The sequence below is a fragment of the Urocampus carinirostris genome, chromosome 4, assembly GCF_059441175.1.
Source record: "Urocampus carinirostris isolate Australia breed hairy pipefish chromosome 4, RoL_Ucar_1.0, whole genome shotgun sequence".
Taxonomy (NCBI): domain Eukaryota; kingdom Metazoa; phylum Chordata; class Actinopteri; order Syngnathiformes; family Syngnathidae; genus Urocampus; species Urocampus carinirostris.
This window is the reverse complement of record NC_142352.1, coordinates 20,792,686-20,819,308: the sequence shown is the minus strand read 5'-3', so window position 1 is coordinate 20,819,308 and position 26,623 is coordinate 20,792,686. Positions and strand designations below refer to the sequence as shown.

The 26,623-nt window shown below is 39.2% G+C and overlaps 1 protein-coding gene across 5 annotated transcripts in view; it reads right to left on the bottom strand.

Moving 5' to 3' along the window:
- Positions 1 to 2,612, bottom strand: part of celf6 (CUGBP Elav-like family member 6) — a 305,217-nt gene extending 302,605 nt beyond the window's left edge. For all 5 annotated transcript variants that reach the window (XM_088333899.1, XM_088333900.1, XM_088333901.1 and 2 more), the window contains exon 1: positions 2,275 to 2,612. In XM_088333899.1, the coding sequence (XP_088190025.1) occupies positions 2,275 to 2,530 (256 nt within the window). In that variant the 5' untranslated portion in view covers positions 2,531 to 2,612. The remainder of the gene's footprint in view (positions 1 to 2,274) is intronic.
- Positions 2,613 to 26,623: the final 24,011 nt, after the last annotated feature.

Genomic DNA, 26,623 nt, shown 5'->3' with positions numbered 1-26,623 from the left:
GTTCTGCTAATGGACTTTAGGCTTAATAGCTCCCGGTGCCTAGAAAAAGTCTTGCGCCTTCGCTTTTTTGGTTATCGTTAAGAAGTGATCGATCTCGGCGTAATCAGCGGCTTGTCGCTGTAATTACCAGGTGATTACTGATCTCTCAGTCGGGAGGGACAGCGAGCAGAAGGCTTCATGGCACTGCGCCGGTTGACAGCCGGGGCATTGGGCGCACTGCCTCAAACAGTGGCCACTGTGCTGGAGGATAAGTAGATGCCACACCCCAAACCAGGATGGATAACATTTCGAATGCTGGATTTGTAAAACTGCTAAGCCAGTTTCAACATGGTTGCTAACCAAAACAGAAGCATTTATGGATTAATTGATTACCTAAGTTGGCATCTTCAACTGTTAACTCCTCGCTAATATCTTTACTTCACAATGTTGTGTTTATACATATAATTGTGTTTTGTTCTGTTTCTTTAAAAGCTGTTTTTTGTTTTGTATCTACAGAAAAAAAATATTTTGATTTCATAACTACTGTTATATGTTATACGTAAATGTTATTAGACCGAGTTTCCATTGCTCTACCTTTACAATGCATTTACATTTTAGGTGAGTCTCACAGCACTACCGTATAAATATTTTGCCCATTTAATCCAACTTCCATTTATCTTTTTATTTCCCTTTTTAGTTTTCGTGTTTATTCTGGAGTGCCATGTCTAATCTCGTCATTAATCAATCTTAATTAAATTGTTATCAACAACAATAAATGTAATTCTAATTCTCATATGTGGTCGCCTCACAATGTTGTGTGTGTTCTGGTGGTAGGGGGGGAATTGTAAATTTACAAATTAATCTGACAATATATGAAATGGAAAATATCTGTCTCCTAGGATGCTTCCACCATTTGCAATTTAGTTGTTAAACAGTGATTCTGGCCACCATGTGGAATAATGAGTCATGTGATTATGTTTTTACTTTTATATATATTTACTAACCATGTAGAGTAATCCCTCATTTATCTTATCAGGGTTATGTTCCGAAAGAACCCATTAAAGGCGAAATCAGTGAAGTAAAAACAGTATTTGTTTTACAATTTTTATATTTTTTTATTTTATTTTATCACACACTCAAACCAAACAACATGTTTTAAAAGCCCAAGCATTTACTTACAAATAAAAGTAATGTAAAAAGATTTCCAGTATATATTTATTGTTCTTTTCTTTTTACAAATAACTACCGGTAACACAGTTTTAGTTAAGTTTATTACCCCCCTCAATTGCAGGACCTAAAGTTATAGGCTGTGAGCAACGGAACCACATACTCCGCCATACCTTTATGTAGATTTACAACACAGAATATATGTGCATAGTCCTTTGATTTGTGTTCATACATATTCCTTTCTTTTATTTTTTTCTTAGTTTTAAACTTTTTTGATAATAATTGGACACCAGGGTTTCAAACAAAATGTTATTGCCATTTTTACTACATGACAGTAAAGACAATCTTGAATCTTGTTTAGCCAATCAGAATGCAGAACTCAACGCACGAGGTAAGTGAGTGAAGTAGCAAAACCATGAAAATTAAACTTCATAGTAGCGAGGGATTACTGTATTTGGTACCGGCTTGGGTTTCAAACTCACGGCCAGGGTATAAACTATCGTCCCGAGAATGGTAGTTTGAGGCCACCATCTTATGAAAAGTTTAATGTAAGTTCAGCTAACAGGAATTGTGGATTCAATAAATATTGACTGTATTATTGTTTTCTAAATTATTTCTTACCGTTTTTTATTTTATTTTTAGATTTTGTGTAGCGATGTTCAAATAAATTTGAGAAGAGTGGAATGTTCTCATGGGAGTTTTTCATGGAGAAAACCTCATCTAGCCCAAACTCACCGATAGACCCTAGTTCTGGCAGCCCCTAAATAATTCGAGTTTGAGAGCCCTTCTCTAAAAGTTCCCTCCCCGCCCACGCCTGAATGTGTTCTGCGTGCTATTTGTTGTGGAGGGCTGCACAAGCTACCACAGCATGGTCCCGCCCCTTTTCACGCTCCCGAACGTAAACACGCACACACGCACAAAGGCGTGTAGTAACTGCCAGCCACCCCCCCCCCCTTTCACGTGCTCGCGCAAATTATCGCGCGCGTGTTAAATAGTTCGTTTAGGTCCACTACCCCAAAACAAAAAAACAACAATCGCCCACCCTCCCCACCAAAAGAAATAAACGAGGTCACAGTTTAGTGTAGTTGCGCCGGGGACGGCAAACAATTAAAAGCGATCGGAACCAACCTTTATGCATCCCGGTAAAGCGGTCCTTCAGTACCGTAAGTTCGTAAATCTTGCCGAATTCCTCAAAGAGCGGTTTGAGGTCCTTCTCGTCCAGGTTTCGGGGGATCTGGCCGATGAAGAGCTTGATGGCGTCGTGGTCCTTCATGGGGATGGTGTTCTGGCTAAGGAGGCTGAGCCCGTTCATCCTGACGACGCCGCTGTCCGTGGTGCTGAATCCATTCTCCCGCAGCACTCCGTTTGCACTGACCGTGGCCATCTTTCCTCAATGGGCCGCCGGCGGTGCTCCGCTCAGCGCTCGCTCGCTTTCGCTCTCTCTCCTCTATCTTTCTCTCTCTTTCTCTCTCTTTCTCTCGCTCTCTCTCTATCTTTCTCCCTCTCCCTCTCCTTTCTTTTTTTCTTACGTTCAACACCCCCTTCTTTTCCCTCCCCTCTCCTACTCATATTTTTGACGTCACATTTACAAACAGGCGCGGCCGCCCACAGTCTTATTTGCATATATCAAGCACCCGCCCCCTGTCCAATCCGCAAGCAGGAAGTGGCATGTAGGGGCGGAGCTTAGCACTGAAGGCAAACAGCCACGAACACCACTGCTTGTACATTATTGTCAAGCTTAGCCACGAGAAGCCATTTGAGAGGTAGTTTATACTTTCTTTTACATTTAAGGTCATACTCTCACATATGTCAAGTCAAGTCATTTTTATTTGTATAGCCCTCAATCACAAAAAGTCTCAAAGGGCTGCACAGGTTATTACACAGACTACTTTTCAGACTATTATTACATCATCCCCTGATCTGGAACCAACATAAGGGCAAAGAAAAACTCAAAAACCTCAACATGAGGAAAATGAAGTAACATTGAGAAGAGGCCGCATATGTGGCATCCCCCTTCAGGATTACCAGACAGCAAAGGATGTTGCAATCACAAATAATACAGAGATATTGTCCACGAAAAGTATAGGTTATTCATATGCTATAGAGGAGAAGTGTGTTTTAAGCTTAGATTTAAAAATTTCCACTGAGGTTGCAGATCGGATCTCAGGGGGGAGAGCGTTCCACAGCACCGGTGTCCGGATGGAGAACGCTCTCGAACCAGTGGAACACTTCTTGACTCTTGGGATCACCAGAAGACCGGCGCTCTCAGAACGAAGGCTTCGGACCTGAACATAGGGGGAAATCAGATCTGAAAGATATGAGGGAGCAAGTCCATGTATGATTTTGTATAATACTAAGAGAACCTTGAAAACACATCTTAGGCTAACTGGGAGCCAATGCAGGTTAGCCAAAATCAGTGTGATGCGATCGGACTTTTTTGTCTTAGTTAAAAGCCTCGCTGCAGCATTTTGTACCAGCTGAAGACTTGATTCTGGACTTCTGGAGACCGGTGAGTAGTGCATTACAGTAATCGAGACGGGAGGTAACAAACGCGTGAATTATGATCTCCGCATCCGACTGAGACAGTATAGGACGAATTTTAGCAATGTTGCGAAGATGGAAGAAAGTGGTTCTAGTAATTTTCTTCACATGTATTTGAAAAGACAGATCGGCCAGAACTCTACTTTCAGACCAGACACAGTTATAGCCATGCAAAGACTAGAACTATACTCTTTTATACACATACTGCACTCTTTCACAGGTAGGCGCTACACGTCCCTTGAACTGGGGTGTAAACTTTTTTTTAAATACTCTATTTAATCAACAAAATCGGCATCAAACGTCAAACCACAAGTAATCGCTGCAGAACTACAGAGAGAAAGAAAGAAGAAGAAAAATGTGGTGAATAAATCAAATAAATCATCTATCCATTGATCCCTTCTCTGCACCGCTTATCCTCAGTAGGGTCGCGGGGTTGCTCGAGCCCATGCTAGCAGTCTTCGGGCAATATGCAGGGGACACCCTAAACTGGTTGCCAGCCAGTCGCAGGGCACTCATAGACAGACAACTCACTCGTTCATTCAAACCAAGGCACAATTTGGACCGGCCAGTTAACTTGACATGCATGTTTTCGGAATATGGGAGAAAACCGGAGTGCCCGTAGGAAACCCACACAGGCACGGGGAGAACATGCAAACTTCACACGGAGATGCTGCGGTAGCTGGATGAGAACCTTGAACATCTCCACCATGGGGGTGCCTGCAAACCACCCAGCCGCCCAAAAGAAATCATTTCAGAAGGAAAACATTACTATGTGAAAATATTATGACATGTTTGAGGCTCACCTAGATGGACTTGACATGTTTGTCGCCCATCTTGCTGCTATGAGTATTTTTCCAAATTTTTCTTTCCCTTTTCTTTCTTGTGTTCTCTTTTAACCACGTTTCTCTCTTGTTTAGTTTTTCTTTTTTTGTTTTTGCTTTTCTGTTAATTCTTTTTCATCCCTTTACTTCCCATTTCATATTATTTTTGTTTTCTTCTTGTTTCCTTTAGTTTTCCCTTTTTTCAATTTGTTTTACATATTTTTTTTGTACCTTCTCTTTGGTTCTTCTTTTTACCTTTTTTTTCTCATAGTCCCTATTTGGTTATTTATTCCCCTTGTCCTTTTCCCTTTTTTTCAAATTGTATCCTTTCATTCATTTTTATTTTCGTACTTTCTTTGCAAAAGGCTGGGCATAAATGTACCAAAAAATGTGTCTCAGTCAATTCTCATCTCATCTCATTAGCTGTACTGCTCCTCAGTAGGGTCGTGGGGGTGCTGGAGCCCATCCAGGCAATCATCGGGCAGTGGGCAGGGGACACCCTGAACTGGTTGCCAGCCAATCGCAGGGCACACAGGGACAGACAACTCGCTCGTCAATCCACCTGAAATGCATATCTTTGGAATGTGGGAGGAAACCGGAGTGCCCGGAGGAAACCCACGCAAACACGGGGAGACCATACAATCTCCGCACAGGAAGTCAGGTAGCTGGATTTGAACCCACACAGGAGGTTCCCAAGACCTTAGAACTGTGCCACACACGCGCTAACCACTGTCCCGCTGTGCTGCCCCTCAGTCAATTCGAGTCTCCATAATTCTTTCTGAACTCGCCTGACTTCAGGGCCAACCATTGCATGCTAATTACAAGCCAGGACCCAAATAAAGTAAGAAAGTCCATATCTCAAACAAATTGAATGAAAGGAGTTTTAACGAGAGATATTAGAATATGTTTGTATTATTTAAAACACAAAACAAAATGATTAGCAACATCAAAACGACTTTGGGTAATAATATTCCCTTCAAAGTTCAAGTCACACCATTTTTTATGAAATCAAAATAGCTGGGTCACTTCAACAACACAAAATTGACATCTCAAATATGATCTACTTTGTCAGCGTTTGGCCATGCTCAACAAATGTAAACAAACTTTATGCATTTTTGTTTTGATAAGGTCTGAAATGGGTGGTGTCGCTATCTACTGTTAGGAAATGTAAATGACCCTCTGTTATTTTTTCCTTTTCTTATCATTCTTTTTCCATGCAAAAGGCCAGTGACCCACTGAAAACAGGTTCGCGACCCACTTTTGGGCCCTGGCCCACGTGTTCAGAAACACTGCACTACATATAACAGTGACATCTGGTGGTGAAATATTACAAATTGTCCCTTAAATGCACAGTACAATTTTGTGTGTCATTCTGTAGCAAACATAGATGATCGAGTGAGATTTAAGTCCCCACCAGACAAATCTTACCAAGGAAGACAGAGGTCTTGTGGTGCACCTCATTCATTCACTTGCACCCACAGGGGGGAGACAGACACATGCTTGGACCTTTTGAAGGGGTCAAGGTCGATTCATAAATAGCATCCCTGGAGGGCTTGCAGATAAAGAGCATCCGTTTTACAAAGTGGACCTCTGGAATGTTACCACACAATTACTTAATGCTAACATGAATCCAGATGTATAGAGGTCATCTTTTAGTGTTCGAGACCCCATGAAAGCAGACCACACAAAAGCAGACTTTTATTAATTTCATTGGTATTTATTTGACTCGAAACCTAGCTAAAGACACTTGGCGGGGCTTAGTTCAACTCTGTACATTTTCACGAAGATCGGTTCAGCTATTTCAGAGCCTATTAGGTCACATACAAACACAAGCCTCATACACAGACACACAAATCAGGATTTATGAAGTAGTTTATATAGATCAGTCATCTTTAGGTTATTGTATGTTATTTATAATTTGAATTTCATAGTAGTTGATATATTTTATTTTAAAGGTGCTTTTGAATGTAATTTTTATTTTACACAATACAGTATATACATTTTAAATATTGAATTTAGTGCCTTTTATATTAGATTTAGATTTATACCATTAAGGAATTTTCCATATTTTTCTACACCAGTTTACAGCAAACTACAGAATACGTAATTTCTATGAAAAATACAAAAATCCCCAAAAATAAAAATACAGCAATGCTCATTTTTGTTTTGTTAATAGAATGTTTCTTGATCATTTATGGTGTAATAGGTTTTAAATCAGGGAATGGTGTAATAGTATGTAGTCTGTACAGCCCTTTGAGACTCCTTTTGATTAAGGGATATACAAATAAGCATGACTTGTCTAGTGCTCCACAACAATGGTGTTTAAGTTTAACAGTGGATATTTGTGGCAAAAACGAAAAAAAACAATGTTTCAATGGGGTCACGCGCCAAATGGAGTACAGACGCTGCCCTACTTATAAACCAGATAGGTTCCGGACGATCGTTCGGAAGTTGAATTTGTTCGTAAGTTGCTTCAGTGCTATATTTTGTATGGAATGTATGTTTAAGGTTTATATAAGTATGTTTAAAGCTCGTATACATAACCTGTAGGGTTTTGTACTAAAAAGACATTTCATAAAATAATATGCTCTACAAAGATAAACAAAGTTGAGTTAAACTTACGTTTGGAAGATGCGCCTCAAGAGGTCTTCCTCCGTGGTAGAAAGTGGCCGAAAAAAAACGATCCGACCATTTTCTCAACCGCATCAAGCTTTCTTATTACACTTTCATTTCAAATAAAACGATTCGCCTCTTCTTTATACTTTACACCAACTATATTAAATGGATGCATGAGATATTAAACAATAAAAATGTTCATATCGCACTGGAGATACAGTATAGAAGGTTTACACACAAACTAAGAAGAGGAAGCCGGATTTCTTCTTCGGGGTGGATGCTGGGTGACCTCGCACAGCGCCACCACACGCCGGAAGCGGCAGAAATAAGCATTTCAGTACTGTCCTGTACTCGTAAAAAGGTGCACACGATACAAAATCGGACTTACAGCAATGTGCTGATATTTTTCGACATCCCGAAAAAAAATTTTTGTATCTCCCGTTTCACGTAAGTCAAATGGTCATAAGTAGGGGAGTGTCTGTACTTCCATTCAAACTTGCTTTTGAGTTATTTTTATACTGTAGATCAGGGGTGGGCAACTCTTTGGGTCGTGGGCCGCATTGGGTAAAACAATTTGGCCAAGGCGCCAATCCCGGAGAACTATCCAATAATTTTCGTTATGAATAAATATACTGTACATGTTAGATTCCTGGTTTCTTCAAATTGGTCAATATTCAAACACAATAATATATTATGTCCCTATTTCATGCACTTAATTGGTAAGTTTTTTTTTAGTACTTCTTTTTTGTGGGTAATATTTTAGTATTTCCGCAGTCGGATTTTTGGAAACTTTCTTTAGTATTTTTGTAGTATCACTGTAGTTTTATTTTTGTCCCATATTTTATTTTTTCTGCAGAAGTATTTTGATAGTATATCTATAGTGGTATTTTGTAATATTTCTGTAGTGATTTTGTAGGATTTCCATGGTAGAATTTTGTAGTCCATCCAATATCTGCACCGCTTATCCTCAGTAGGGTAGCGGGGGTGCTGGAGCCCATCTCAGCTGTACTTGGGCAGTGGGCAGGGGACACCCTAAACTAGGTGCCAGCCAGTCGCAGGGCTCACAGAGACATACAATTCACTCACTCATTCACACCTAGGGACTCATGTTAAAACAGTTCGTATATAGTGAACTTGTGTTAAGTTTTAATCTTCTTTTATTCCCAATAGTTTTTCCCTAATGATACTATTGCAATAAATAGTAGTTAAGACTTAATGCATCATGTATACCTACATAGCAATTTAATTAAAATTAGTTTTCATTAGTAAAGCACGGCAATTAAGTCCAATGTCATGTATCTTACAAATTAATGCAAGTTCACACATTACCTTTTGGTTGTACTCTTAATTATCAAATACTGAGTCAAAATGTAATGTTTTTTTTTTTTAAACACATTTATAATTGTAATAACCTGTCATTTAAAATATTTGGAGGTCTCCTATTCATTACTTCACTGCATGTGCAACATTTTTGTTCATGCTGACATGCAGCCATGCCATCGCCCATTATATGGCAATGTGCTCTGAATACACATTCCCGAGTTCCACCTGTACTAATTCTACAACCTGCCTCTACCAGTAGATTGGAATTGACGCAATAAGCACCCTTGGTGTGGTGATACTGAAAATGAGTGCTATAAAGCACAAGTAAGAATACAAACTATGGAAACTCAAACCGCCAAGCCTTTCACAAGGATTTTGGCTTTTGGGGGTATCGTTAGAAGCAAGATGGCGGACTCCCTTTCGGTGAGCCCCATGTTGTGTAAAATAAATAGAAATGTTTTGACTTTCGAGTACGGTATTTTTTTAAATGCACAATTATAGGATAGTTCATGTATTTTTGCTTATTTTTTTTAAATCAATATTGAATATATTACATGAATGAAGTTTAATTTAGAACTAGACGGAGCTAAATTATACACAAAGTCCCTTTAAAGTAGGTTTGGACACATGTGCTCTGTAACCCAAATAGAACCCAATGAGTATATGGGTAAATGGTCTGCATTTATATAGCACTTTTCAAGTTACTGAAGACCTCCCAAAGTGCTTTACAATGTGCTCCGCACTTAACCATCCACATACACTCTCACACCCAAGAAAAACAAATTTGCAAATGGAAAAAAACGAAAAAAGGAATAAAGAAAGCATGAAAAAATTATTAAAGAGCTAGGGAAAAAATAAACAAAAGGAAAATTAAGAAAAGAAAAAGGGAAGGAAGAGACAACCAAAAAAAGAATCAAAGGCTAGGAGAAAAGAAACACAAGGAAAAAACGAGGGAAAATAGAAAGAAATCAGGGGAAAAAGACTGAGATAGTGCAGTGGTAAGCACATTGCCTAACGCACCGAAAATTCCCGGTTCGAGACCGGGTGGAAACATATGTTCGCCTAGAGAGGGATGGGCGCCACCAGGATGCACTTGCCCAAGACACACCACAGGAACTGATACCCCTATGACTCTAGCGCTTAAGGAGCCCAACCAACCATATTACTAACAATGATCTAACATGAGGCACTCAGTTAAACTTTCAACCTTTTTATACGATGTAACTTTAAAGTCGAGTTAAATATCCTCTGCTGTTTCTCAGTTCAACGCGGAATTATTTAACTCAAAAGTTATTGTTGGTGAGTGATGTAAACTCGCCACGTGACCTGTCGGTGCAATTTCACCAGTCGCACATGGAGAGGCTTCATAATTAGCACAGTTGGGGACGTAGCGTCAATACAAGGGCAGCCGGGCCCCCACGCTGATACGGGTAATTAAGTTAGATGCGATGGCGTAGTATCATGTATCAATAATTGATTGCGTGTCGCAAGTCAATTAGGGTAGCTGCTAATGAGGCCTGCATGTTAGCTTACAAAATACTAACGCCATGTTTGAATGAAATATCCTTGAGTTTGCTTGTCCTTTCCTTGTGTCATTAAAACTTGTGATTTGTATGAGCGCGCAAATGTTCCATTTGTTTAATCAAATGTTAAAAGTATGATTTACACCAGATGATGAAGGTGCTGTATCTGAGTCAGACCAGGAGGCTTCTCAAGCTACTGGTAATCAGGGAAGACAGTACTACTGTTTCATGTGGGGGAGCAAACTCTGAACCCAAAATGCTGCCTGGAGAGGGATGGGTGTGGCCAGGCTGTACTCGCCCTAGACGCACCCCAGGAAGTGGTACCCCTACAATACTTGCGGTTAAGGGTTCCGTGCACCATAAGTATATGCAAATATACAAGTTAGAGTTAAGATCTTGGGCCTGGGTCTGAACCCAACCCGAACCCGGCCTTTCATTCGGGCAGGTTCAGGCTTAAAATGTCAATCATTAAGTCGGGCTTGTCGGGCTTCACTCTCAACGTTTTTTTTTCTTTTTCCCCTTCGTAGAGGTTCTACACAGCACTTATTTTTACTCAAGTAATTACTTAGATAAAGAAAATACTTACCAAACTGTCAGATTAACTCAAAATCACTAAATACAAAGAAATGTTCCTCCTCTGTGATGGTGTAAAAGACGCGCGGCTTCCTCCTTCCACTTCCCTCACGTCAGACGTCATTTCTGCTTCTTGCCAATAGCTTACAAGCTTTACAAATTTTCTTACTGCTTTTTGCCCAAATATTTTACAATTTGCAGCTTGTAATCCGCACGATTTGATTTTTTTGGGTGCCATTTTGTTCAGTTTCACTTTGGCACAGTTCTGCGCTGAAGTATGCACGGCTGGAGATAGATAGATAGATAGATAGATAGATAGATAGATAGATAGATAGATAGATAGATAGATAGATAGATAGATAGATAGATAGATAGATAGATAGATAGATAGATAGATAGATAGATAGATAGATAGATAGATAGATAGATAGATAGATAGATAGATAGATAGATAGATAGATAGATAGATAGATAGATAGATAGATAGATAGATAGATAGATAGATAGATAGATAGATAGATAGATAGATAGATAGATAGATAGATAGATAGATAGATAGATAGATAGATAGATAGATAGAATGTTGCAAAGATGGGAAAAACTATACCCTTAATATGCTTAACGTTGAACTGGAAGGACACATTAGGGTCCAAATATTTTACTTAGTCACTCTGGGTGATCTTCTCCTGGTCCCCCTTGCAAGTTTAAAATCCACTGATGCCTTCTCGCCTTATTTTGAGCGTCCACTAAAGTTTTAACTTAAGATCATGTATTTAAAATGTCTATGTATTTATTATTCGTCTTATTTTGGAACTTTATTGCTGCTAAATGTCATTTTATTTTTCATTTCTCATTTCATTATGCTTCTGATGCACTTAAAATTTAGGCCTGTCTCCCAGCACTACCTTCTAAATATTCTTTCCCTATGTATCCAAGCATTTACATTTATACAGCTAATGTGTTAGCGTCATCTTCATTGGAACACAAGCAACCGTTCTATCTTCTTGGATCTTTAACGTGCCAATTCTACCCTTTTTTTTTTACCTGAAAAAGCAAACCTGCAACGCCTATATAAGACACTGACTCAAAAACAAAATAAAAATCCCACTAGGCTCTCTGCTCACAGAGGTGTGTTTCACTCAAATTAGCTTCGGATGGAAAACCTGGCCCATTCGGTCATTAGCACCGGGCGTCTTTGACAGCAAAAAAATGCAAAACCTCGTTGATCTTTTAGTAGAATCATTCACGGTGCTGTCAAGGTGACTTATTGTAATGTCACAATATATGCGCTGAGCGTTATACGCTTTAGAGCTGTGAAATCTGGTGTCAGGTAGTGCGTCGCCGTCAAGTGTTTTCCCGCCGGCCCAGGGTGAGAGGGGGAGTAATAATTGATATTCTTGGCACAGTTCTATGAAGTATGATGGTTTTTGTGGGTCAGAGTGTGTGTTGTAGCAGAAGGACTCCCATAAACTCATAGTATGGAGGAAATGGGTATGGGTATGCACAATGAGATGTGATAACTTCTTATTCAGAGCGAATCATTTGCGAATGAACATTAGAAACATGAATTTTAATTTATTTTTTGTTTGTGACGCTCTTATGAAGGCTCCATGTGGTTTGTTGTTCACATTCTAGCGGATAATGATGGACTGATTGGAAGGTGGGAAATATGAGAAAGGAGAAAAAAAACAAGAAAATGAGAGGTCAGAGAAACATCCTTTTTGTGGCTGCTAATGAATCCCCTAAACACAAGAATGCATTTTGCTCACTGTTTTTACACAAATTTAGAGATGCACGGACATGCGCTTTGTCATGTTTTATGCTAACAGGGCTCATCTACTCTATTATCGTATGTTGTGTTTCATTTTTTTATGAAGACTTTGACTTTAAGTACAGATAAAACTACTATTACTTTGCGCTTCGGTTATCGCTGGTTTCACTGCTTCACAGATTTTGAATTGAATTGACTCTATCGTCATGGATATCAACTTAGCATGCACTGTGTTATGAGCAGACAGCAAACAGCACATGCTATCATAAGGGCAGGTTAGGGAGGGCGTTTTGTTTTCGGTGGGTGTGACTGTCTGTGTGTGTGGCTGTAAAAGGCTGGTGAATGCTGTGAATCAAACAACCGGGGAGAACAGGTACACAAGTCATTTGTCCATCAGCTTCTAAAGTAAACTGCAGAGCACGGCTACAGCTGAGATAGTATTTTGGCACCTGGTTGTATTAAATATAAATGTATCAATTGAATCGAACTCTGATGAAAGTAAGAAAAATGCAGAAAAATGGTGATCACCAATAGGTGCTGCGTGGATTCCTAACGGGTCCGGGAAGCGACTGAGGCGTCGTCTGGAGCGAAGTCAATGGCGAAGCTGGAGGTCCCATCTACTAATATGGCTAGGCTATGTGAGAAACCTCACTAACTACCCCTGCTAAGCCTGCATTTCAAAAACGCCAGACCCATTTCCCTTAAAACGAATGTTGGAGCTAAATTTTGTGATAAACCGCTACATTCGGGATGGTTGTATTTTAATCAGCGTGGAGACCTGGCTAAAATCAAGGTTACCCAATGCTAGCTTGCAGCAAGCCAGATGCTCTATAAATAGCTTTCTTTCTCGGAAGGAGAAGCCCTCCAATTTTGTAGACCATTTATTTATCTTTAATTCTATTTTCTGTTTTTATTTGTAGATATATAGTTGTTATTTTGTTACAGTCGTATACTCTCAGTCGGTAATGATGTCATCTCGAAATGACTTTGATCTTTAATGAAGGGCCGTCTCTACTTTGTGGAGTTTTACTTTTCGCAGGGGGTTCTGGTCTCTATTAACCGCAATAACTGAGGGATTACTGTTAATATGGTGATTATTGTTAATACGAATGCAAGAAAGCAAATTCAATTAAAATTTACATTCAGTCGGTCTCGAAAGGTAAAAGTCTCATTTTGTGTGGTGAAGTTAAATTACTGTAGAGCGGTCCCTCTACATAATTTGTTCCCAGATGGAGCTCATCTAGAACTTCTCAATCAATGTTCCCCCCATAAGAAATAAGTGAAAACCAATTAATCTGTACCTGGCATGCCCAAATCATTTAAGTTAATCTTAAATAGTTATAACACACATTTCCTTTACCCACTTAAAACACATTTGACACCTAATTTCAATTTTTATAAGTATTTTTTAATTTAGCATAGTATATTTTACTTATCAATAAATGTTGACAGAAGATTTTATTGCAACTTACCATTATGCAATACTGTTGTAGGGATTTTTCTAGCTTTATTCTTAAAAATCATTGGGATTGAAACAAATTATTCTTTACTACAATCGGTAAACAAATTTGCCTCTAAGTGTTACTTATGCGCCACCAAAAATATTTTTATTTCTCTGAACGATGCTAGAATTCCCTACACTGATAAACATTTAAATTACGTTATTACTTGAGTTCTTTGAGTTCTGATATGAATTAATGAACGAGGCTGATTGAAATAGCACACACACAATTTATTAACACAGAGAATTAATGATAGACAATAAGGAGGGAGGGGTGGCGCCGGGGAGTTTCCGACCGCTGAAATCTTGAAGTTACTAGCAAAAAAGAAATCAATTCTAGTTGATTTAGGGAGATTCCCTTGTACAGAAAAAAGGCTCATTCCCAAGAACCAGCAAACATGGTGTTAAATTTGGAACCGTCCTCTTACTTGATGTTGCGGAGAGATTTGGCTTCGTTCTACAGATGGTCGCAATGTATGGCCCACGTGCTGAACTCGAGGCCGCACTGCAGGCGCCACGCAGCAATCATGCGAATCAATAGAAAAGAGTGGACGAGCTATCGACTAGTTCCTCTTTTTTTATGGACCAGGGACGCTTGACGAGATCGTGCCTCTTTAGGCCTGGTCTTAGATGTCTGATACTAACAGTATCAGGAGGAGGTGTTTGAAGTTGCTCAACTTGTTAGAAAGCCAAAGAGGATATACATTTGCATTATGTTCTGTACTTGAGAATGCCCCTCAATTGACATAATTTTGTATGGTGAGAACATTATCTTATCAATACGTGATCTTGTTTTTTTTGTTGTTGTTTTTTTTTGAATGACATTTCCTTTTAGGCAGTGTCATTCACCTCTATCGTGACCTACCTGAATGCTTGTAAAAGAGTCAACAAAACCAAAATTGGTGAGTCAGCTTTTTGAGGCCTTTCTATCATCTAAGGTAACCTACCTCACTGCTTGACCTCGACAGTTTTTTTTTTTCCAGAGCTGTAAAGTCCATCAGCCCTGTCAGCTGCAGGACAATGACTCATAAACCGTGAACACTTTACTACTTAGTAAAAACTTGAGGTACATACTATATACAACACGGAATCCACTCGGAAAACAAATCTATATACATGTACACTGTTTCTTTTCCTCAGTGTTTAGATTGCCTGCACCACAATTTTGAGGTCATGGCTTCAAATGTTCCCAGAAAGCTCTTCGTGTCACTGCCACAGTTCAGAGTTCAGAGAAGAGGAGGAGGAGGGGTTCCTGCAAGATAGCGAGGAGAAGAATCAGCCCAAATGAAAGATCAATGAAGTATTGGAATTTGTGGAAAGGGAACCCCTGAAAAACTGTTGACAAGTTGGGCTGTCATTATGTCTGCCTCAAGCATTTCCTACGGATTGTCGAAAGACTGCCAAAGCAGACTTCATTGGATCGATTTTTCAAGAAAACCGAGGCAAAAAGGTAAGTAAATATTTGTATTGTTTTCTTTTATTTACAATATCTCATTTTATGTTTATTGTGCAGTAATCTAATTTTGACCTATATTTGTTTCACGTCTGATGCTCTTTTATTGATTTATCAAAAATATATCACAACGGATTAGCGCATTTACATTCAAAATGTGTCTCTACTTTTAAAGTTTACAGGTTACAGAGCTACTCCCAGAATGATTGAATTCGAAAATAGAGGTACCACTGTTGTCAGGACCAGAACGGAAACAGGACCCACTTGCGTGACGTTTACCACAAGTTTTATTGAAGGAAAGAGGATGGGCTGCGCCCACGATCTGGTGTTCGCTGGAGGTGGGAAGAAAATGGGTCTCATACTCGGATTACGATCCAAGTGCGGAGGTAGATATTCCGTAGCGAGCGATGGCGGTGTCAGGGATGGAAAACCGGTCAATTGCCGGGACAGGAGGGCAAAAACGTGGTCGGGGTCGGAAACGAGTCGTAAACCAGAGAAAAACGGAAACAAAAACGGGACAGGCGGGAGTCAGGGGTCGAAAAAGGCTTGCCTTGAAAATCAGAGGTTCACAGATGGACTGACAACAGGGGATTGACTGGACTGGGTTCAAATACTGACAGGGAGCCAATCAGAACCCGCGGCAGTAGGCGCCAAAAGAGCGGTTACAACTGAGTCACATCAGTAATCATGACAACTGTATTATTAACAAGTAACATTACCTTTGACAGAGAAGGGAAAAAAATTGACCTATAATCAAACATAAATCAAGTATAAATGCCAGAATCAGTGGAGACTACCATGTGAGGAAATTCAGCATTTGTCCATGATACAATCCCTGACATCATCTAACTTTTGTACCTTTAACTCAAACTCACGTCCTACAATTATTAAGCCACGAAAATAGAATGCTACATGTTATACAAAATCAAGCTGGGCTGCCATAATGTTTTGCATATGCTATTTTGTGTGTTTTGCTGCTACGCGGCAGGGCCCTTCTCCCAGTCCCTTTCCCTGAGGCTGTTTTTGCAAAACTGATGGCGTTTTTTTCTTGTCAAGCTCAATTCCCCCGATATGGATTTGAAAAGTACCCACGGCTGCGTTACGAGCGGCATCTGTAACTTTACTTCAAACAACTTTTTCTTCTTTCAACCTTTTTTTGTTGTTGTTTCTTGTGCGTATAGCGTGTTTTATAACCGCATTAAAAGCAAAAGTCGTGAAGGGAACGTCTCGGAGGAGCTCTGTGTAATATATCAGACGTGCATTAAATTGCTGCTGTTTGTCAGTCGCCGGCGTTGAGCCTTCATGACCAAGCTTTGATCTGATTTATTTTATCGTACAAATGTTTCAAATAAGGCTTTAACAATAGAAAATGTGTATACGCACTCCAAAAAGCCCTGTCGGCAAAATGTAATAAAATAGGTAATATAATCATCTTTCCATCTAAAATGTTTTTGTTCTACTGGCAGATTATTTTGCAGATCTAGTGTTTGTTTCCTTGATGGTTTCCTTTTATTTAAATATTTGTATATAAAACCAGAAAATATTTGTATTTAGGTAATTGTATGCCATCTGCCCTATCAGACCATTTAACCAGTTTTAAGTATTTGTATTATTGTAAAAAAAAAAAAAAACAGTTAAAGCATCGTAAAAAATGAAGACAGTTGTTTTCAGATATAGAAGGAAGTAAGAAACAATATTGGCAACTGTATCTTCTGATGTATAATGAAAATAAAGCAAGATGTACTTTTTTTGCTAAGGATTTCATTTATTTTGTTTTAAATCGAAAGAAAAATGTTTAAAATATACTAAATATATACATGTCATTTCCATGTTTGTAAGTGTAATAAAATGATGATTAAAGGGACATTTATAATAAATTAAAATGGGCGGTTAATGTACGATTAATAACAAGGTAACTATAATGTTCATGAGATTAATCACGTTTAAATAATTATATATATATATATATATATATTATGTTTTATTTTATTTTCAACTTGAAAAACATTTTTAAAATACAGTAAAGAATGTAATTGTAGTTTTGTTGGTTTTACTACCAAAATAGTTTCAAAAATCGACTAAAATGAGAAAAAAAAATATATAAGGACAATGTAAGACAAAATAATATATTAAATATGAACTTATATGACAGAAACACAATACCCAAAGTAACTTTCTTCTGGCTGTTGTAACATTCCATATTTTTACTGAATAGATTAGAATTTTCTTTATTGTCATTGATATGAACGTGGTGAAACATTGAATGCAATGAGATTAGACATGGCACTCCAGGGTAAAGATGTAATAAAGAGAAAATAAATAAGATGACTGTCAGAATAAATAGGCAAGAATATTTACAACGTTGTGCTTAGAAACATGCCCGAGTTATAATATTAGTGCAAATAAAGAATAGTGCACCGTAACAAATGCACAATGAAGAGTAGTAAGTTATCATAATAATGTACCTAAAATTAAAGTGCATCGTAACAATAGTGCAAGGAATAAAAGTGCAATAACATAAGCAGCAAGAAAAAAATTCCCATATAAGTTGCAAAATGTATACTATATGGCCATGGGGAAGAAACTGCCTCTGAGCCTGGTTATCCTTGTTTGAGGGGACCTGTAGTGCCTAGAGTCAAGCCAGGAATGTCCACCAGACTGGGCAAAGAGCAGCAAATGAGCTTCTGGGCTCTGTTGATTTTCCTGGCTTGGATCATACCACACAGTATAGATCAGTGTTTCTCAACTGGATGGTCAGGACCCAACAAAGGGTCTCAAACAAGTTGTCAGTGGGTCGCAGGCCTTTGCCTTGGCAAAATGATGCTAAGAAGAAGGAAAAAGGGAAGGTCCATTACACTTCTTAAAAGTAGATGGCGATAACGCCCTGCTCGATCTTTTCTTGCTGCTCAGTCGATCTCCGCTATCCCAATTTTGTTTGAGAAGAACTGCATCTAATTTTATAGTGATTTTGCTAGTTTTAATTCCCTTTTTTCCCATAAGAATGGGTCCTAAGAAAGTTTATGATCAGTTTATGATGGAAAATTGGAAACCAGTTACAACAACAAAGGAGTCGAAGAAGGAAATGATTAAAAAATAAAGAAATGCTAAACAATTATCTGCCATTGAAGCATTGCTTGAAAGTACTTTGAATAATTAAAAAAAAAAAATTGCTTTTTTAACAATATATTTGTTTATTTCATCTACATAATTAGTTATTCATTCTTATGTACACAATTCAATAATATTTTGGGTATGAATTTAGCATTTGGTTATTTTGAAGCAGTTCATGGGGTTTCCCTATATGCATTGTAGGCTCATTTTTGAGCATACAATACCGTGATACAGCAAATTTGAAACATTTTCGCAAAGAAGAGTGGCCCAAAATTCATCCACAGCGTTGTGAAAGAGTCATTATCAATTATCGTAAACGTTTTCTTTCTGATATCGCTGCCAAAGGTGGCCCAACTCACGATCAGGTTCAGGGTGCAATTACTTTTTCACCAAGGGCCGGATTTTAATTTCTTCTTTGTACCTCAATAAATAGAATTCACATTTCAAAACTTTTTTTGTATTTCCTTGGTTTGTATCTGTGCAAGGTTCAAATGGGTTTAATAATCTAAAATATTTGTGTGATAAGCACGGTGGTGCAGTGGTTAGTGCGTGTGCGGCACAGTTCTAAGGTCTTGGGAACCTCCTGTGTGGATTCAAATCCAGCTACCGGACTTCCTGTGCGGAGTTTGTATGTTCTCCCCGTGCTTGCGTGGGTTTCCTCCAGGCACTCCGGTTCCCTCCCACATTCCAAAGACATTCATTTCAGGTGGATTGGCCGGTCCAAATTGTCCCTAGGTGTGAATGAGCAAGCGAGTTGTCTGTCCTTGTGTGCCCTGTGATTGGCTGGCAACCAGTTCAGGGTGTCCCCTGCCCACTGCGGTGCAGCTAATGAGATGAGAGGAGATTTGTGCGATAACTATTCCAACACATGCAATGTTGGGTCAGAATTCTGTTTTGCAATGTCCAATAAAATTATGAAACAATGTCAGTACATGTACATCAAATACCATGCTTTCATTCAATTATTCACAGTGACTGAGGATTATCATAACACCTGGGTGTGAGATTTGTTATCGTGCATGTTGCCTTGATAACGAGTCCCCAGGAGGCTGGTCAGAGTTGTGGCTTCTTTGTATTTGTGTTTTGGTCAAGTTTTCTTTGTAAATTATTAGTATAGAAAACTCCATAAATCCGAAAGTGTGTATGTTTTGATTAAAGTATATTTAACTATCACAAAAGGTTGGCTGGCAACCAGTTCAGGGTGTCCCCTGCCCACTGCCCGGAGATGGCTGGGATGGGCTCCAGCCCCCCCGCGACCCTAATGAGGATAAGCGGTACAGCTAATGAGATGAGATGAGATGAAAAGGATAAAACAATGAAAGTTGTGTCTAGCCAACTTTTCTGAATAACTAAAAAAGTTTTTCATCCGTTTTCCTGATAAAATGTTCCATATGTATGTGGTGCTCCAAAAAGGCTGGACAAATTTAGAAAAAAGTTAAACTCCCATCCATTATCTTCACCGCTTAACATCACTAGGGTCACGGGGAGGCTGGAGCCTATCCCAGCCATCTTCGGGCAGTTGGCAGGGGAACCCCTGAACTGGTTGCCGGCCAGTTGTAAGACACGCAGAGACAGACAACTAACTCGCTCATTCGCACCTAGGGACAATTTGGACCAGACAATTAACCTGACATGCATGTTTTTGCAATGTAGGAGGAAACGGATTGCCCGGGGGGACCCACGCAAGCACGGGGATAACATGCACACCCTGCACAGGAAGACTCGTAGCTGGATTTGTACCCATGCCCTCAGGACTCTATATCAACACGTTGCATTGGGTATTTATGTATTGTATTCCTTTTACTTGATTATTGTTTTATTTTCAACACAAGGATACTGCTGGAAGTGTGAATTTCCCTATGGGGATGAATAAAGTATCTATCTATTTATCTATCTATTTATATAGGACTGTGCCCTGGACGCGCTAACCACTCATTCATCGTGCCGCACGAGTTAAACCTACTTCTTTTATTTAATTGGTCAATGGATTATTTTATTTTTTTATTTATCGACCACCCAAATTTCACCACATAATAAAAAAAAACACACAGAGATCAGGAAGGGGGCAAATACAATAGTTTGTATCTGGTTATTTTGTTTTTGAAAAAAAAAAGGCTAATATATTCTACTATGTCCACTTCAAACTATACAGTCCTTTCATTCAATCAATTCAATATTTTTATTATTTTCTTGATTTGGCTCTAGAAGTAAGATCAGGCCTCAAACAATCCAGCCCGACCCAAAAAATTAACTTGATTTAAGGGGCCGGCCCTTAAGAAAACCTGAATCTTCATATTTTATTTGTGAGTTATGGATGCACTGCATGAAAGAGGTCTAAATGTAATGGAAGCTAGAGCTCTTGTTGGTGATAGGAATGAGTGGAGAGGTGTTGTGAAAGAATAAAGGATGTTCGGACATGTTCTAAGGGATGGGCAGAGCACTTGTATGATGCAGCAGGGGTAAACCAGTGAAAGCTGTCAGACCCTGCTGAACAGAAGAGTGTGTTGTGTCACCCTGACCCAAGTGACATGGCCTCTTTCTTGTGTCCCGTTTCATCTGGAGGGACCAAAGCATGACCAACTTTGGTGCCGATATGCTTAACTTGTATGGGTGTTTGGGCATTAGGGTTGGCCATGGTCAAATTTTGTGTGTGTTTTTTGCAATATTTTTCCTGTGTATGTGTTTGTCCTGCTGTCTATCACCCCTCTCGAGGGATATGACCAGGGTAGATAGATTTGTGACCAATCAGGAATATAGTGATTTTGGCCAAAATGAGGGCCGTGTTCAAGCTCCAGGCCTAAGATCTTATCTTTATTGTCAAATGGGCGAAATGGTGGTTCCTAATATCAGACCAGTTGAGAACCACTGGTGTAGAGCTTATGTTTGAATTCAGTGGTAATTGGCTCACTTTTATATTAATAGGATTCAAAAAAGATAGGGCGGGTATTGGAAAACAGCGCCATTGATACTTTTTAATTTAAATTTTAATATGCTTGGTTATTATATTCGCCCTTGGAAGCTGGAATCCATCCAGGACCAACTGCGAACCAACATCAATACAAAGTCCCTCCCCCAACCCGACCTACCCCCCTTCCTCAGCATATGTAATAAACACAACATGTTCCTCCAGTCAGACCTGGCAAGGATTAATCAGGGTGACAAATCGTACTCGTAATCAAGGCCTTTATTTGAATATACAGACGCTTAGGACTTTAATTCTTTTGGTCGGCGGCCAAAGCCTGGGAAACGACAGCTTGGAAAAGGAACGTTTGCCAAGAGCTGTCAGGCCGAGCGCTCCTCAAATAAACACCCCACTGAGCTCGTCATTACCAACAATAACATCAGTGCAATGTCACCCACATTCCAAGAGCATTCCAATAAAATGGCTCTTTCAATTTGCACAGGCGTTATTGAACAGATGTTTTTTTTTTCTTTTTATGAAATTAGAGTCAAGCGATACGAAGACACGCTGCAGTGTCCTTGGATTCGGAATCGGCCGTCGTTTCCTTTAGTGTAGGAAAGCGTCGCTTTTCTCTTGGTAGGAATCATTACACGGAGATGATACGTGGTGAATGAAAGGACTTCTGGAGAGCTCCTGATGATGCCTTCACAATAGCAAAGCGTCAAATTCGTACATTTTATGAGTAAAATGGTTTTCATATGCAGGACCAATCCTCCGTAATGTGCAAAAAATGTAAAAATATATAAATACTTACAAATGTATGCCATATAAATCATTGAAAACACAAATAAATCACATTATACCTAATTATATGACATAAATGCAATGTGTTCATTAATGTATTTAATTATTTGTTGTGCTACCTATTTGTTTCGGAATTTATTTTGCCATGTATTTTGTGACAACAAAATGTTATTGAAATGATAGGGCGGGTCAAACCAGCTGAGCGTTTCACCTATTGGTTGATCGAAGAGTGCACAGATCCACTCCAATTCAGGAAGAAATAAGTCAAATCAAGTCATTTTTATTTGTGTAGCCCTTAATCACAAAGAGTCGCAAAGGGCTGCACAGGTTATTGCAAACCACAGACTATTATTACACCACCCCCTGGTCTAAAACCTACGTGAGGACAAGAAAAAGTAAAAAAAAAGCTCAACATGAGGAAAATGAAGAAACCTTGAGAAGGGACCGCACATGTGGTCATCCCCCTTCCAGGATGACTAGGCTGCAATAGATGTTGCAATAACAAATAATACACATATCAACCAATGGGTTGATTTTGTTTGACGAACTGCACAACAAAATACATGACAAAATATGAGTCAAAATACCTGACAAAATACATGAAAAAATACACAGACACATGACAAAATACCCAACATAATACACACAAAAAACACAACAAAATATACAAAAAAAATACAACAGAATTCATGCCAAGATACTTGAAAAATCACATGACCAAATACACAACAAAATGCATGACAAGATCTATCTACCTACCCTGGTCATGTCCCTCGAGAGGGGTGACCGACAGCAAGACATACACACACAAAAACAAAGAAAATAAAATACGAAAAAATATTATTGTGGAAATACGAAAGAATTCTACAAAAATACCTCTAGAATACTGCTTCGGAAATACATCAATTATACTTCTACTGAAATACTAAAAAAAAAAAAAAAAAACGTAGTACTATAATCTAAAAGACACCTGGAGAAATGTTAATACAAAAATAATACTAATATAGGTTTACAACAGAAATACTGCAAATTGCACCTATAGTGATACTACAAAAATTATCCGATGAAAATATCAAAAAAATACTACAAAAACGATATTAAAGTAACACTGTCCTACAAAAATACTACAGAAATACTACAGATATACAACAAACATTCTTATCTGGAAATAATACAACACATATATAGTAAAATAATTAAAAAATTATAGTACAGTAATACTTCAAAAATACTATAATAATAAAACCACAGTAATAATACAAAATACTATGAAAAGACTACAGATATACAACAAAAACCCCTACTTTTGAAATACAACAAAACTACTACTATGGAAATACTACATAAATATTACTTCAACAAGACTACAAAAATAGTACAAAAATTAAACGACAGTACAGTAAAAACCACAGAACTTTCAATAATACTTCAAAACTAAATAACAAATGAAGTGCTTAAAATAGGGACTCAATATACTATTTTGCCCTAATTGTGGTTGTTTGAAAACATATTTAAACAAACTAATCCCTTCAAAAAGAAATTTAACATGTCACGTGCGGCCCCAGACTCCAAATGTTTTCCCACCCCTGGAGTAGAACATGGAATAAGTTCTAGTAGTTATGCAAATCAACAAATGCCAAACGCAGTAACTGACTCTGTTTACATGTAGGCAACAGTCAGACCTGAAACGGAATTCTGGATTTCTGTAGCATTCAGAATGGACATTTCGAATACCTAGAGACAAAATAATAACTCTGCAAACAAGGCCCTTGCGATTATTCGATTAAGTGGGTGAGGAAGGCATCTATTTACTCACAGGAGGACAAACTATGTAGAACACTATACCCCGACAATATGAGCAATGTTGTCGTCTGCTACCAGTGACCAAGACAATCCTGATTAGAGCCAGATGACACGAACCAGAAACAAACACAGGACCCAACAGCGCTCATTTTCTCAGTTTTTATTAATAAAGAGGGAGAGGAGGGCTTACTTCCACGATCCGATGGTTGACGGACAAGGCTAGCAGGAGACGCAGAAGTGGCACTTCCGTGTCGAGCGAGGAGGATCGAAGACAGGCAGGAAATACAAGTCGTTACCCGGGACTAGAGAGCGAGGGCGGTGTCAAGTTCGGAATCAAGGTCGGCAACAGGAATCATGCAGGTAGCGGGCAAAACAGGTCGGATAACGGGAAGGCAGAATGGGGCAGAGTCAGGTCCGGAAACAGGTTGGCAACGAGGATCAGGCAGAGAAAAAAAGGGCAGAGTCTGACGTGAGAGCTTGCCGAGCTGGGAGCAACGGTTCGCATAACGATCTGACAGGGATCTCTTGAAAGCCGGGGGTTTAAAAGGAGTTCATCAGCCAATCAGCTCTCAGGGCTGTTGGCGCCAATTAATCAGTCGCAGGTGCTCTGAATCGGCAATCATGACACCAGAACGAGCTTTCCATTTAATAAAAAAAAAATCCCATCCAAGAATTATTATATGGCATTTATAATTTTAAATGATCGAAAAAACTTATTAAATACGGGGAAAACGTGTAAGTTGACAGGTATGGAACAAATTCACCGGATCGACCTGCAAGTATCAAAAACTGTCATCTTCTCTGGAGAGATGTACACCCTCATTAAAATGTTTTAACATTGTTGTCTACTTTTTTGCGTTTGCACCAAAACCAAAAGTTAAGATAAGCCTAAAACTGCAGCACAGAATGAAAAAAAAAGCGTGCAACATAGCGCTAAGAGCTAATGAAAAATAGATCTGGAGCCGGTTGCGTTATTTGCGGCTCTGGCAAGCGCCGCGAGAGGAAGCAAAGCAACTTGCAAGGCGAAGCGACAACGTTCTGCGCGTTGACGCCGTGAGCTTCGGATGCCGCCGCCGCCTCCATCCCAACTGGGTAAAAATAGAAGTCGTGACAGTGGCGTAAAAGACCCCCATTAACGACACATTTCTACCCCTGCCCGAGGGGGGGCACTTGTCACTTCACCTGACACTTTGTAACAATTTGAGACAAAAGAAGAGCACATTATGAATGGTGTGGAAAAGTGTGAACAAGCTTAAATGTGACAAAATGTGGAGCAAGGCTAAAAATGGGACGAGCCGACTAAACGTGTATGACTGCTGTGTGTTTTATCTCATAGAGAAGAAGAAAAAGGAAGATGAGCTGCTGATGCACAGTAAAGGTTTATGGAGAAAACTATGTTAAACGTCTCAAATAATCTGCAAGTTTTTGTACGGTTTTTAATGTTATTGAAGTGAAGAAAAAGAATGTCCAGAATGGAAGATAATTTTGCTCGTGAGCTTTGTCCATGATTGGTGAGCAACTATATACAATTTTTACCCAATCAGGAAAAAAAATGGCAATTTTCAGGATCTTTCCTCATGTCTCATCTCATCTTATTAGCTGCACCGCTTATCCTCAGTAGGGTTGCGGGGGTGCTGGAGCCCATCCCAGCAATCATCGGGCCGTGGGCAGGGGACACCCTGAACTGGTTGCCAGCCAATCGCAGGGCACACAGGGACAGACAACTCGCTCGCTCATTCACACCTAGGGACAATTTGGACCAGCCAATCCACCTGAAATGCATGTCTTTGGAATGTGTGAGGAAACCGGAGTGCCCGGAGGAAACCCACGCAAGCACGGGGAGAACATACAAACTCCGCACAGGTAGGCTCGTAGCTGGATTTGAACCCACACAGGAGGTTCCCAAGACCTTAGAACTGTGCCGCACACGCGCTAACCACTGCTCCGCCGTTATTTTATTTTTTTATTAAGATTGGAACCTGTTTCTTTGGTAAAAAAACAAAACAAAAATTAAAATCTGCAAAATTTGCAGCGATGGCAGATATCAGGTACCTTTGCTACATTTAATATATTTGCCCGGAGAAGGATGAGTGCCACCAGGCTGCACTTGCCTAAGACACACCACCGAAAATGGTGCTCTATTACCCTAGTGGTTAATGGATCCAACCAACGAAGCAACCAACATACACACACACACACACACACACACACACAGACAGAGACAAATATATATATATATATTATATATATGTATATATATAATTATTATTATATTTCTCACTCTTACAATTACCGCTCCGGCGCCCCATTTAGATAAAGTGTATAAATCAGCCGTATCATTGCATAAGTTGCAAGGTTGAAAGCTTGGGGAAAAAGTCAAGGCTCATTTATAGTTTGAATTTTACAGTATAATTTTAGTATTTTGAGGATTGAATTCAACATTTTAAAAGTTTGCTTTTTTTCGATTTAACTAAACCGCATTAATGTTTTACACTTTCGATGGTTTGGCACTCGGTGCAAATAACAGTTCACTGGGGGGGGTGGGAAGAAACGCCTGAAGGTGTTATATTAAGTTAAATTAAATGTAAATGTTCTGCATTTATAGACCACTATTCAGGTCAATGAAGAGCTCCCAAAGCACTTTACAATGTGCTTCACACTTTCCCTTTTTACATCAACTAACTGACCAATAGCAGAGTCAGACATGCAAGGCAACTACCAGCTCATTGGGGGCA